This window comes from Orcinus orca, chromosome 13 (genome assembly GCF_937001465.1).
Source record: "Orcinus orca chromosome 13, mOrcOrc1.1, whole genome shotgun sequence".
NCBI lineage: Eukaryota > Metazoa > Chordata > Mammalia > Artiodactyla > Delphinidae > Orcinus > Orcinus orca.
The window spans coordinates 51,503,395-51,518,844 of record NC_064571.1 but is presented as its reverse complement, the minus strand read 5'-3'; the positions used below and the strand labels follow the sequence as shown (position 1 = coordinate 51,518,844).

The 15,450-nt window shown below is 39.0% G+C and overlaps 1 protein-coding gene across 2 annotated transcripts in view; it reads right to left on the bottom strand.

The window, feature by feature from the left end:
* Window positions 1-6,686, bottom strand: part of FSHR (follicle stimulating hormone receptor) — a 166,767-nt gene extending 160,081 nt beyond the window's left edge. The window contains exon 1 of one of the 2 annotated variants that reach the window (XM_004264960.1): window positions 6,414-6,686. In XM_004264960.1, coding sequence (XP_004265008.1) covers window positions 6,414-6,565 — 152 coding nt within the window. In that variant the 5' untranslated portion in view covers window positions 6,566-6,686. The remainder of the gene's footprint in view (window positions 1-6,413) is intronic. The other variant, XM_004264961.2, reaches the window with a different exon arrangement.
* Between the last annotated feature and the right edge of the window lie 8,764 nt (window positions 6,687-15,450).

The window sequence follows — 15,450 nt, the reverse complement described above, 5'->3', positions numbered from 1 at the left end:
TTCAGAAGCTGTTACCCTGAGCTGATGAGTGAAGCACAAGTACAGGCACCCTGTCTTCTAGGGATGTGATCCTATCTTCTGAACCAAAACTTAGTAGACTTTCTTAGAAGGGACAGGATATTTTATCCTGGGGCCACTCCTGAAATCTAGTGCTCAAGGCTCTGGCTCTTCTTTTATTTTTTCAATGCCCTTCTATTCCAGGAGGTTCTGTATGAAATGTTCCATGACCTCCAATCAGCCTCTGTTTATCTAGTTACAAAGTTATTTTTGGAGCTGGGATCCCTCACAAAGTCTTTGTTTAAAACCCCAAACTGAAAGTAACCATAGAGAGGTGTCTGTGGGGAGGTTTTCCATGTTGCATTTATAAATAACAGAACTTAACAGAACTGTCTATTAAGCCTAAGAACCACATCCCCCTTCAAAATCCCACAACGGAAATACAGAAATTTAGGAATTACATACGTGTTGGACTCTGGAGGCCTAGCAAAAGCCTGTTGGTTTTGGGAAGTTTGATGCCTGAAGGTGTTTGTAAAATCAAAGCATTTTAAAATTGAAAGAAACCTCAGCACTTCCACCTTTCACCAATCTACTGATGAATTTTCTCTCCCATATCCTCAGTTGATCTCTCTGATTCATTGAAACAGCTGAACTCTTAGGGTTCCTATTTCTTAGAAGTTTTCATCAGTCTTAGCATCAAGGAGATACAAAAGTTGGCTCATGCTGTATGTATTCCAGATTTGTGATAACAGGATTCTGTGATGGCTGTGTGTTGGCTCTAGCTGAAAAGAGAGCCAACTCTGGGAGAGGGTATGAGAGAGAGTAGACGTTAGCCACTCCTGAGACTAAAACTATAATTGACTTCAGGTCTATGGCAAGGGTTTGGTTGCTTTACTCAAAAAGAGTTTTTGAACATCCCTTGAAGACTTTCAGATCAGTTGCCATATTCCATATAAAAGAACAAGGTAATGACATGTTCAGGTCAGAGACCCAAAACATGCCCAGAGATACTTCAGGGAGAGGTCAGATTAAGAAGAAACATCCAATTCTCATTATGATCATCAGATCCTAAGCAATTAAAAATAATTACTCTTTTTCCTAGGTGACCTTATGGGATATATAAGCTAGAATCTAGTCTAAATAAAGCTAAATTGGAGAGTTTAAATCTAACAGCTTAAAAATAAATAGTCCAATCAACCACAGTGACTGGATAACCCAATTAGTGGTTTTGGAGAAGGAAAATCAAACGTTAAATGAATTTTCCATTTGCTGCCAATATTTCCTGCTTCTGAAGCTTAGGCTTCTTTGGCAGAAGACTTGGGGGAGGAAGGACAGCACTGACCTTTAGGTAAGCAAGGGGATTTTATCATCACCAAGTAGTGCAGGTCTACACTATCAAACCCTTACTTTTCAATAGCTGAAATGACTCTGTAAATTATAGCTGTTAGCCAATTCTCAGAGTAGATTTCATCTTCTACTTTAAAGAATTTATTTCCGCTGCAATATAATTTTTACTTTTCCCCTTTCAAGTTACTGCATTCTATAGCTGTTCCTTTTTCTGATTCCTCTGCAGGAAATATAAACCTTCCTTACCCCAGTCCAATTAAATTCCAAATGTTGGACATAGACATATCATTTCTCACTAAAGCAGGTGCAGGGTTTTGTTTTGAGAGGAAAGCTTATGTATGCATTAGCATGAAAACTGTGCTGTTTGTATCTTTCAAAGAAATATCTAAACAAGACAGTAAGAGTCTCCAGATATGGGCACCCAGAGCAGTCTGCACAGTGGGGTGTTTGGTTTTAATATCCAAGCAGACTACAATAATCAAAGCACATCTGGGAAACACAAGAAACCTAACATTCAGGCTTTGGAATTTGACCTTAATTGGCAAAAATTATATTTCTTTGAACATTTTTATCTGGTTTAAAGTGATTTTGTTTAGGTAATTTCACTCATCCTTTCAGTATGCTTTTTAGAAATAGAGAGACAGGTATTATTAAGTCAAGAGAACTGAGTGGCGTGCCTAAAATATAGAATATTCAGCTTTTAACTTAATAGACTTTGTTTCTAGTCTATGTATCTCTCTTTCTGAATAAACTAATGGATTCCAGAATGATATACAGGCATTTTTAAAAAAATAAACACATAAAAAAGCGAAGAAAACAAGGAAACTATCAAATCCTATAGTAGTTCACCACAGGGAGAGCAATAATCATCTTTTATAAGAATCTTTTCTTCGATACTGAGGAGCGGAGCAAATAAATAGATGCAATTCCCCCTTATTTATTGTACCATTTGTTCTACATGTAATCGAGGCCCCAGAAACTACATTGCATTGAGCCAGGCACAATAAGGAGTACAAAGGAAATTTTCACTTCAGTTGCGGAAATAAGATACATACGAAAAACTAAGGGCAAAGCAAGATTATGAAATGAACGGCACCGGGATTCAGATTAAATGAAAATGTAATGGTCAGGGAAGCAACCTTTGAGTAAGCTTATGATAAGTAGGTTGGATTTCAAGAGACAAAGAAGTAATTGAAGATTACATAAGCATGTAATATGTATGACATATGTATGACATAAACACCTCGGGACACAAACTGAGCTTGAGAGCAAGTCTTTATCAGCCTGGCGGAGTAGATGGTTCCTGTTGGTGAAAGGTGAGAGGTAAAGTCAGAAAGATGAGCCACGGAATGATTTTGAACTGGGGAATCATAACATGGTGGCAGTGGTGTTTAATGGAGAAGCCTAGAATGACGATGTTCAGGCTGGTTTGGAGAAGAGAGAGATTGGTAGCAAGGAGGTAGATTAGCACATAATTATTTAATCCAGGCTTTAGATGTTCAGATCCCAAACAAAGAAGATGGCAAAGAAAAAAAAGAATTACTTCTTGTAGCAGTATGAAGGGAGTTTGTAAAACATTAGATGTGGGCAATTGGAAACATGAAACCTACATGATGAGGTGAATTGAATTATCAATATTCAACAAATGAAGAAGTCAACAGTGGCTTTAGTAGTTTTATAATCCATCCCTTTCTACACCTCTGAAAGAGTAACACCTAGTTCTGTTGTGGCTTTAGTCTATAGTTCAGAACCATCTCCTTCATGAGGACACATGGTGGTCTTAAATAGTTGCTTGTCAGGCGTAAAGCAATGAAAATCAGCCAGAGGTCCACCTTTAGCTGTTATTGAGCACTGAACTGGGAGTCAGGGGATCTGGGCTGCAGTGCAGACTTTACAGGGGATCTGTACTGGTGGCTGGGGTTGGATAGACCAACTTCGAACCAGCCTTTCTCAAACTGTTCTCAGAATATTAATCCTGGAAGACGCTCTTAAAGAAAAAATTCCACAATTGAAATTGTTTGCAAGCATCAAAAAATCTATTTTCCTCTTGGAGATCACAGAACCTTATTGGCATAGCGAAAGGCTTTCCTTTTGGCGTAATACTGATAACATCCCTCCGAACGAAGGACCTACTAAGGAAAGACTAAACTAGTTCCTAGCTAAACAATAGTCTATGGTTATGGGATATGGCTAGTGATCTAAACCAAAACAGCAAAACAAGGAATATATAGCAAAGGAAGAAAATAAAAGGGAAAAATATAATTAGATAATTAGAAGTAAGGGCTGGTCAGTTGAGATGGCAATGAGATACAGGAACTTGCTGTGAGGAGAGGGGTCAACACAGGCAGCCTATAATATAATCTCAGTACAGATCTCCCTACGCCAAGAATGGCCATCAGTGGAGTCTTTTCTTCTAGTATTGTGGCCATCTGACCCCGCTGGAGAAAAAGATATCTGTATCCACACAGTCACTTAGACTTAAAATTTCAAGTTTTGAATGGGTGCTCACATTCTTCTTAGAAATTCTAACTCCAGGAAGAATTAAGCGAGATCAAAGGGGCCTTTCTAGATTCATTGACTGCCCCCAGGTAAAGCTGAGTTTCTAAGTTAAGTCTGAAATCAAAAACCCTTTGCCCATGGTCAGGATGAAACCTGCTCCTTGAGTTCTTGGAAAATATTGAAAGCCTAAAGGAACACATTTTCTTACTCAGAAAGTAAGGGCACGAAGAGGGAGAGCTCTGGCCACTGGGAGGAGGAAGAGATTATTCTTAAATCAGTGGGTTGCTGTAAACTATCTCAAAGTTATGAAGAGCTTTACATCCATTTTTCAAAGCATTCTCATTCCTATTGATTCATTTGATCATCCTGAATGCCCTCTGTGGTGTTTTTTTCTCTAGTATTTTACAGATGACGAAAGCAACAGCAATCCCCCCCTCCCCTGCCACTTGCAAGGCATTGTGCTGGATGTTTTAATCCTCCATTTAATCCTCACAGCAACTCTGAAAAAGGTACACATTGTAATTTCCATGATACAGCCAAGAGCCCACGTGATAGAACAAAAAGCAGTGTCATAGTCTGGGTTAGAACCCAGGTCTCTTGCGATCTGGAGTCCACACTCTTCCATCTCTGACTTGTCATAATCAAAGGCCCACCTGTGACTATAACCTGAGAATTCCCTCCATTCCTGACCCTGCTCACCTAGTTGAGTACTTTATTCACGGTGCTATGTTGTCTCAGGCTGCCTAAACCCTACTGAAGCCAGAAATATTTAGCCACTCTCAGCTATAGTCTAAATCAGAAGTGGGCATTCCACAGACTGCGGCTCACATCTGGCTACTCCCTGTTGTTCTATGCAGAATGAAAAAAATTCTCTCTTCTAGTAAAGAGATACCAGAAAGCAGACAGCCTAGCACAGAAGGGAGTTTTGGAGAGAGGAGTATCACCGTAAAATTAAGTCTCGTTAGAGGCTGTCTGCTTTAGCGACTGGTTGGTACTGCTTGGCCCATGGGGAAACATTGAAAAAAGAGAAGGGCCAGGAGAGGTAGAAATTGTGTGTGTGTGTTGGGGGGCCGTATCACTTAGCGTTCACCACCATCCGACTAAGCAGGTCGTATTAAACCCTCTAGAAGTTAGGAAGCTGAGGCTCAAAAGAGGTTAAGTAATTGTTCAAAGTCGCTTAGGAATGGGTGACTTCTTACAGGAGCTCAGGTACACCGGCTTCCTCCTGTGTTTATGATCAAGTAACAAAGCAGACTGTGCATAGGTGCGTTCTTCCTTATGATCGGGAGTAGCTGTCCACCTGAGGCGGTTCAGCCAGAACACGCAGTTGGTCACTTATTTTCCCTGCCGCTGCAGCTGCCTTTGGGTAGGAATGGAGGGCTTGTGATGTCAAGGGAAAAAGGAACAAGCAGAACCAAGTCAGTCTTGCGGCCGTTTGTCCCTGAATGAAAATCTGAAGTGCAGCACCATCGTGTTTGAGTGTAGGTAAGGTAATTGGTAAACAAAAAGGTGACCACCTTCTGCAGTAACATAAGAGTCATGCATAGCTTTGGGGAACCAAGATTAAAACAGGCTTCCAGAATAGCAGCTTCTGTTTCAAATCCCTGGGATAAAACCACTGAGCAGATCTACAATCTCTCAGCCACCACTTGCCAGTTCTCGGGGGAAATATCAATAGTAATTGGACAGTTAAACAGTTCCGCTTTCCTCTTGCTCTAATGCAGCGGACATGGGACTTTAAGGGAAGAATAGTTGACTGTGAGGCAAAAGGCCTGCTTTCTAGTTTAGGCTCTGTCTCAACTCATTGTGAGAGTTTGGGCAATGCTCTTTACTCTCCAGACCCCGGATTCCTCCATTGCAAAATAAAGAGATAGAGTGAAATGATGTCTAAGATCTTGTCCAATTCTTAGAGTCCATCTACTTCCTATTAAAATAGTTCAGTAAAAATCTAAAGTTGGGAATCACATTTTCCCAAGGGTATGAAAGATTATCCTGTCTCTCTCCATCCCTCTCTGCCTCCTTTTCTCTTTTCTTTCTTCCTTTTTTCACACCCCTTCCCTCCCTTACAATTCCTTTTTCCCCAGGAAGCAGAGTCTCAGTTCAGGGATTACTTGCTGGTGCCTCCAAAGCAGTAGTGACTCTTGCCTTCTTGAATTCAGTGTCCTCAGGAAACACACCGCGCTTTCCACTTAAATCGAAGGCGTCTTTCTCCCTCCAACCCTAACTCTTCTAGGTTTCTGATTTTTCTTAGTTTTATTTTTCTGGTTTCACCAAAGAGTCTATGGCACCCAAGAGCAGAAGTGTTGAAAACAACGAAAAACTCTTCCCTTTGCATTTGGATTTGGGTCTCCGTGCTGCCCTTCCCCGACAATTCTAAGACAAAGTCTCACTACGATCCTTAGAGAACCGCGGGGCGGGAGTGTTGGGCCGGGGGAGTTTGTTTTATGTAAGCCTTTGGTCAGGGCCGAAGTATTTTAGCCCAACAGTTATCAGTCCAATGTGAAAATAATAATAGCATGCAACACACAAATACCGGCCACGCTGTCGTTCCCACTGTCTCTGATACTCACAGTTCAACCGCATTCCTGGGGAGGTCGGAGGGAATCTCTGTCACCTTGCTCTCCTGGCAGAGGAGAACCCTGTTAGAGCAGTGGCAGATCCGATGATGACATCCTGCGCCCAAGCTCAGGAATGTGAGCAAGGCCACCAGGAGCAAGGCCATGTTTATTTATGCATCCACCTGCTTTCTTCCTGCGTCTGCAGAGAAAAACCGGCACAGGTTTCAGAGGCTCCCCACCGAGCCCTTGTGAGAAGAGATCTGCCTTGGGAGCTGGTAGGGTCACGTGACCCACCCAGGGATGCTTCCCCCCACCCCCCTTCAGTCACTTCCAGACAAATAGCAAAATGTCTGTGTGCTAGCATTGATTTTAGGGGAAGCAAGATAAGTTACTCCCTTATCTTTCTTGATTGAGTTTATTACACCCTGACCCAAGGAAGACAGCAAATAGAACCTTGATGCATGTCTGGAATAGTTTATATTAATTTGACTGTAGAAATGTCCTTCCTGGTCACTATTTTTTTCTCAAACCAGTGACATGACTGGTCACCGACTTTGACTTTCTCCAAAAACGACACAGTCTGGAATGTGAAACATCACTAAGAGTGTCACTGGGTGAAGGGCAGGGACCTGTTTCCAGTCTTGGCCTCAGCGTCTTCCTCTAGTCCACTTGATATAAAACCAGAACTTCTGGGTTGTACTTATTGATCCTCTTCCTTGCTGGAATTACTAACCAGAAATGGTGTTGCTCGGAAGACAGGCAGTGGGTTAGTGAGCCCCAGGCAGATCGTGTTAGGTAGAAGGCACTTCTGAGAGGGGAGTCCACAGAGATAACTGACTCCTCTGAGCGACCTATGGAATGGGCTGTGTTTTCAGCGGGGTTTAGTAGATGCCAGCTGTCCACTCTCTATGGCACAGCCTTTCTGGCTTCTCTCATTTCCAGGCTCTGAAGATTGCCTTTGCCTTTTGGAAGCTGGCACAAATGAATGTATTTAATCTATGCTTTTAACTTAGTTTTACATGTTCTCTGTAGGTGACGATCGTGGCGCTTTTGTTGACACTCGCCATCAAGGAGATGGCGAGGATCTGAGGAACGTTTGGCCACACTGTCAGTAAAGGGGCTTCAACTTTCAACTCCAGAACCTATGAAGTTTAAAAGGCGGAATATTCTCTAAGATCCTGCCTGAAGCTTATTACTTGCTAAAATTAGCTTCAACACTATCTTTAAGTAATTAGTTGCATAAAATTGAGTTATGTGAAAATGCTAAGCAGTATATATTGATCCCACTCCTTTCTTCCTCTCTACTAGCTCATCAAGGAATAAAGACATACGATGAATGGATTAAATAATCATTAAGGGAAAAACAGAAGCAAGTGACTTTTAGGGTGAAGTTGTTCCCTGGCTTCTTCTGGGAGCAACTGATTCATTCTAACTCCAGAACTGGAAGGTCAAGGCAGTATCTATATAGACTCTATATGCCAGCAGTTTTGGCTAACATGAACAGTTAAATTATTTCATTCACCAATTGATGCATGGAGTCATAGTCTCTCAGATGTGGAAGGGTCTTAATTCAATAAATTAACTAAGGCTTAAGTTTACTTTAAAATATCCACATTGATGTAAAGGGGTTGACTTACCTCTGTTTGAATAACTCCACTGACCAAAAAACTCATTACCAGTCGAACTTCTCACCCATACACTTACCCCACAAATCCCCACTGAGATGTTGGAGAGCTCTAGTTATAACTAAATTAGTCCTCATATAACGAGCATAAATTTGAGCATAAATGAGTTATACATTTTTTAACTGAGATTTTGATTTTAAAACTATGTCCTCTTCACAATTGACAGATGACATATATAAGGTAAATGTAAATTATTAAGCAAGATAGTAGAACAGTTGTAGACTGAAGAAGTAGATGCCACCGACATTGCATCTATGTAGTTGTCTCTCCTTTATCCCTCTCATGTTCCTATGCCTAGAAGTGACCCTTAATCTGAATTTTGTGTTTATTATTCCTTTGTTTTTTAAAATTAATTTTATTACCAAAGTATGCATCTCCAAACAGTATATTGCTTAATTTTGCTTGTTTTTGAGTTTTATACAAATTGTATTACTCTTAACTAGTTTTTGGTTACTTGCTATCTTACACTATGACATTTTAAAGGACCTTCCATATTTCTATATGTAGCTGTAGTTTGTAAAATTTCACTACTGCGTAATATTCCATTATATAAATATACTACCATTTATGTTTTCATTCTCCTGTGATCTTTCTTTATTCTGAGGCCATAAAAATATTCTCCTGTGTTTTCTTCTAAAACTTGTATAGTTTTACTCTGCACATTTAAGTCTTTAATTTATTAGGTATTAATATTTATGTGTGGTACGTGTCGGGAACCCAATTTCGGTATTATTCAATGGCATATGGTTTTTATCCACATGGATAAACAATTTTCCCAGAACCGCTTTTTGAATAGACCCTCTTTTTTTTCTTTCATTTGTAAAATTATCACATCTCAAGTAACTACTATTTTGCATAGGTTTGCATTTAAGCTCTTTTATATATAGACCATCATCCTTTTTACATGCACCAATGCTATACTGTCTTAATTACTAGAACTTTAAAATCGTCTTGACATGTGGTAAGAAAACTTCTTCTTTTCTAATTCCTTCCTTCCTCCTTCTTGCCTCTCCCTCTCCTTCCCTCCTTCTTCCCTCTCCCTCTCCTTCCCTCCCCTCTCCCTCCCTCATTCTCTCTTCCTTCTCTCTGTCTCTTTCTCTCTCTCTCTCTCTCTTCCTTTCTTTTTCTTCTCTGGTTGGGATACCCAGTGCAATGATGAGTAGAAGTTATGATGAACATTCTTGTCATGTTCCTGATTTTAGAGAAAATGTTTTCTAATTTTTCACCTTTAAAATGATATTTGTTATAGGCTTTTGATGCCTACTAGGTTAGATATCAGGTTAAAGATTGTAGAAAAGTTTTCTAAGAAATTTTTTCTTACCATAAATAGAAATGAATATCATCAAATGCCTTTTCTGCATTTGTTTTACCCCTAACCTATTAATTTGCTGAGTTACAATGATAATTTTATACTATTAAACTCCTCATATTCCTAGGATTAACAGATTTCGTTAAAAGTTACTGTTATTTTATACGCCAAGAGATTTGACTTCCCGTATTTTATTTAGAATTTTGGCATCTGTGTTCATAAGCAATCTGTAATTTAGTAATGAGTAATGTAATTTCTAATTTTCCTTTCTCTTGTTGTCCTTATATGGTTTGGTATCATGGGTGTATTTACCTCACAGACTGAGTTGGGCCATAATCCCTCTTATTTTGCTCTTAGGAAAAAACTGTTTCAGATTAGAATAATCTATTCCTTGAAACTGTGGATTTACTTGCCTGTAAACCATCCAAGCCTGGTCTTATGGTGTGTGTGTGTGTGTGTGTGTGTGTGTGTGTGTAGATTTAAAAATATTTGTTCAACTTCTTTAGTTGTTATTGGGCTATTCAAGCTTCCTATTTCTTAAATTTTACACTATAAGTTTTCTAGGAATTTTCCATTTCATTCAAGTTTTTAAATGTATTGTGATCAAGGTTTTTAGTATTCTCTTTTTAAATCTTTTAAAAACTATTCCTAGTGTTCTTTATTTCTGTCCATTTTCTTCGTGTTAGCCAACCTTGCCAAATTTTTTTCTATTAATTGTCCTCTCACGGACTGACTTCTGCCTTTGCCAGTCATATTCTATCTTTATTTTCCTTTTCCACAGTTTTTCCTATTGTTTTCTCATCTGTTTTCTTTTTGCTCTTTTTTTTTTAACCTCTTATTTGGATGTCAGTTCATTTGTTTTTCAGCCCTTCCTCCTTTCTAATATATATATGTATACTTACATATAAGTATATATATATATATATATATACACACACATACTTAATCTGTAAATTTCCCTGTAGTCTTTGCCTTAGCTCTATCCCATAAATATTGATGAGTAAATTTTTCATTGTAGCTAAGTCCTAAGTATTTCTCAATTTTCCATTATGATTTCTTCTTTAACTCCCAGATAATTGAGATGTACAGTTTTGAAATCTATGAAATACAGATATTTAAATGTGTCTGTTTGTTATTGACCTCTAATTCAAATTGCATAATGATCAGAGAATGTGCTATTGATTTTCCCCCCAAATATGTTGATATGTGTTTTATGGCTTAGTATGGTTAAATTTTGTAAATATTCAATGTGAGCTTGAGAAGGATCTCTATTTACCTGTGCCAGGCTCTATATTTGTCCCATAAATCCAGTATATTATTATTTTCCTAAAACTGTCTATATATCAATATTAACTAACATTTTAAGTTTTAATTAAACTAATGAACGGATTTCTGTTGAAATTTCACATGATCAGAATGACACAAGTTGTCCCTATATTTTTCTTCACATATAAATGATACTTGGGGCATACACCTTTAGAATGGAATATATACATGGTGAATTAAACCTTCTCTAATTTTGTAGCATCTTACTGTACACATAGTATTGTCTTTTATCTTAAAATCTATCTGTCCGATATTAACATAGAGATACTACCTTTTCATTTGATAAATATTTTTCTCGTATAACTTTTTCTACCTTTGTGCTTTCAATCTTTCTGTGTCTTTATGTTTTAGGCATGTCTTTTATAACCACTGGTAGAATTTTGTAACCACTTAGCTGAATTTTTTGTTTTAATACATTCTTACAATCTCTTTTAACGGATGACCTTAATAATTTACATTTATTCTGATTATTGATCCATATGGATGCTTTTTTCCTGCCATGCAGCTTGCTTTCTACTTTGTTCTAATTTTACATGCTCCATTTTTTTCCCCTTTTTGTCTTTTATTTGTTGAATCTTGTGTGTTTGTCTCTTTTATTGCTTTGTTTTGTTTTCTTATTCTATTTTGTTCCATCTACCATTTTGGATGTTATAGACTCTCCTTATTAATTTTAATGGTTACTCTGAAGTTTTTACCTCATACTTTAACTTATACCTTTTATTTAAAAAGTTTAATTTTATCAGTATTTAAAATCCGTTCCTGAAAGATGCATGGACTTTAAATTTTTAAGCCTACTCACTGGCTAGATAAAACGTATTTTTTTGCTATCAAGTATTTTAGTTCTGTCATTATTATATATCTTCATTATTTTATACATTCAATATTTGCTTAGATTCTCTGCCACTTTGGACATGTTAATGGATCTCCAAGGAGTTTGTATTCTCATTTTCCTTTATCAATACTGTATTGGAAAGCTTTGAGAAGCTTTGCTTATGACCAAATATAATCTCTTTCCAAAGATAAGCCTCAAAATAATGGAAGACAGCTATTTTCAGGGAAATGCTGGTAAATGTTTAACAATCAGCCTTCCAGGGAAAAAAGTCCTTGTTTATAGTGTTTGTTAATTTCCACGGTGTAAATTCTCCTGCCATAGCTTATATCAAGCTACCAATGTGATGTCAACCAGCTTGCTAAATTCCTCAGCATTTGTCCATCTGCTCTTATGAGTTGGTAAGAGCTTGTTCTAGCACATCGCTGGCTATTTTGTACCTCTTGAATCATCTTTTTACTTGTTTAGATGATCCCCGATTCCTTCAAGCCGTTCCTTACCTGACACAGCTTTGAGTGTGTGATAGTTTATCTGGATCTTCACTTTAGAATAATCTCCAACATGGGTTGCTGTATCTCAGGGGCCGAAGCCTAGAGTGTTGTTTGGGGTTGTTTAACATCATCATGAGTTCTGTGAGCTGTATGAGAGTCTGGCTGGATGGGAAGTGTTGTAGGATGTGCATATATAGGCATACTCTCAGAAGCAGCTATTTGGAATTGCGGTCTTCTCAAATGATCGGAGAATTGGGCATAGCAATTGTGGCAGCAATGTTTGGCTCTGATATTGGATACTGAAGGGAAAAACCCTTCTCTAACATAAAAGGGAATCTAATACATGGAAAATGAGGCTCTAAATGAGCTTACCAGGAGATTAGTGGTGATAAACCTGAATTAAATGCCTTATTTCTGAGTGTTTAGTCCTGAAAAATTATGTGGGATACAGATCTTTTTCTTCCCCTGTATATCTCCCACCAAACCCTCATCATTCTTTTTATCCTGCCATTAGCTTCCCTTGCCTTTTCTTTTACTTATTCTATTTCGAGAAGAGCTTTCTTTTGAGGTCATTTGCCAGTTCTTCCTTGCATCAGCGGACACCTTGTATTCGGCACTGCCATCAGGTTGCTCAGATTTCCCTGTAGATTTCTGAGAGATTAAGAACAATGCAAGCATCAGGTGATGATGATTACGATTATGGCTGTCGTCTTAAGAATGTGTTCTTAGGAATCTATCTCTTAGGAAATCAGGGTCCCTTTTAGCTTCCTGATTTCATAAGTTAAAGTTTGTCAGATCACAAAGATCGTGAATCTCAGAGATGAGGCAGCCTGTCTGCACCATTGGAATGGAGGACTAAATGCAGTTTCTTCTGGCGGCTTTTATTCTGTGGACTCTGATGGTCTCACACAACTATGTGCAGTTCTTCACCCAGGAAAGTTTGTCACAGGTTGGAAATTCGAAGTGGCTTATAAATCTGAAAAATTAATTTCCAAACCAATTTTCTTTTCATTTCACGGTAGTCGTGTAAAGATAGGGTCTCTGGGGTCACTGGGAGAACATCTGTGTGTCTGCTGATTGGGCAGAAAGCTGTCCTATGGATGGAGATAACTTCTGTTGCAATCTATTGGTCATGCCAAGTCACAAGGCTAGATCAGATTCAAGGGCTGGGAAACAGACTCCACCTTGGTGAGAGGAACACAAAGGTACGTGGCAAAGTGGCGTGCACACACGGGGAAATAATTGCAGCCACTTCTGCCAATATTTACTGCAGGTATCTAAGCATTTAGAGAGGACATCATTGTTTATGCTAGGTAACTTTTGCTTCTTCTTTCCTTAATGTTTTCCAAAGTACCAGTTAGGCCAACTAATAGAGATACTGACGATGATAATGTTGAAGATTCATTTTCAGCCTTTAGTAGTTTGTTCAATTATTAACTAACCATGTTGCTACCCCAAGAAAGACAATAATGTAAGCTGGTCGTTTTAACACTATGATGTTTTCAAATGACCAAAGATATTTATTTTCCATTCAGAAATTTGTATTTGGTAGGTTTGTATTTATTTAAAAAAACTAAATTCCTTTTCTCCTTTTATACATTGTTATACTGTAATTTCAGTTGTTCATGTGAATCTAATGTAGACTTGCTATAATATTAGTGGCCTTAGTGAAGTATACTATGAGACTTATGGCAGGAATAAAAATTCCTTGTGATATGACAAGAGCATAAAGGTATCATTTGTGAATATGCAGTAAAACATGATAATCTTTGGACACGAAGTCTTTCAAGTAGCAGCCTTGAATCCACTTTATTATTTAAGATTATATTATAATCTTAATTACAGTTCCCATTATACTTATTTTTTTATACATTAAGCTTTATTTATTGACATTTTATTGTTCTATCATATAATTTCTAATAAGAATTAGATGGGATTATGTAAACCTGGTAGGGCATTACATAGGAGCCTAGCACACCAGCCCACCAGTCATACCTGGCACGTTTTCATATTGAGACAGACAGTCATTTAGGCCGTAATGTTAATGAACCCTCTTGGGTTGAGCAGTGCACGACCTGTACAGCTGCACCTGACGGTCCTACACCAGGGAATCAGGATGGGTACCAGTGATTAGTGCTTGACCCGGTGACGGCAAGTTTATTGGGCAGTAGCAGTGGAGGCTGAGGAGAAGCACTTTGACAAAATACTCAGAGTGCTGGGGTGGTGGTCCAGAGGAGCATCCTTTAGGACATCACACAACTGATCATCTGCATTACCTATTCCTAAGGTCAAGAAAGGAAGAAGCAGTGCACTGGAGTTGGGAGACCTGGGCTCTGTCCATAACTCTGTCACTCCTGTGGCATCCCTGGAGATTTTTAATCATCTGCAAGTCAGTTTCTTCTCCTCCAACATGTGAGTGTAAACACTTAACCTACAGGGCTGTTGTGAAGACGGCCTGGGATTCACATGTGAAAGCACTGTGACAGAGCCTGGTGTCAATGTGTGCTATTCTTCTTGTGGCTGTTGTGATGAAAAGGAAAGGTAAGCAGCTCATCACTGGAGGAGAGAATCTTTTTCATGACGACTTGCCATTTGGTTTATGTGGTGAGGTGGTAGGCGAACAACTTTGGCCGCATGATTGTTTAACCCTGTGTGCCCCTGACCTTGTCCGAGCCCGTCATCACCATTACTCCAAGGGCAACACCGACCTTCACGGACCCTTGTCTCCCCTTCTTGGACCCTTTCTCCCACTCAGGACTCGGGGAGTTCAAGGCCAACCTGTTGTGGGCAGAGAGATGATGTAGCCTCCCAGTGTGTCCTTGACTGATTGGGTAACAAACGAAGTATACGGTCAAAACAAAAATGTTACAATGAAGACTAACGATAGGTGAAGGGGAGGCCTGTTTGTAAGCCTGATGGCCAATTGGTGCCACTTTTGAACAAACAAAGCGGAGTTTGAAATTCTTGCATTAGTTTAATTTCTCATAGGTGTGGAATGTCTCAGGCTCCTTTAAAAACACAATGGGGAGAATGCAAATCACACCTTAGTCATTGCAAATGATCTTTGGTCCAGTGTTTTGACCCCCAACATTTCTAGGCTTCAGAGTAAGTTGAAATTGAAAGGGAGCACGCTTGGGAATTGGGGTGCACTGATATAAGGGTCAGATGCATCGTATGTTCCGACACCAGGCAGGGGCTGGTGGAAAGCAGGGTAGTGACTGCATCTAGTCTCTGGTTTGATCCTGGGAAGTTTCATGAAAAATTCAAGGGCAATGAATGTTTTCAGGAATGGTTGTAGTGAAGCCATTATTAATATAAATCTACACCTGGTATCTTCCAAAAATTTAGCCCTAGGAATTGGTGCGTACCAAAGTCTAGGATCCTGCCCCTTGCCTCGAGGAGCTTAAAC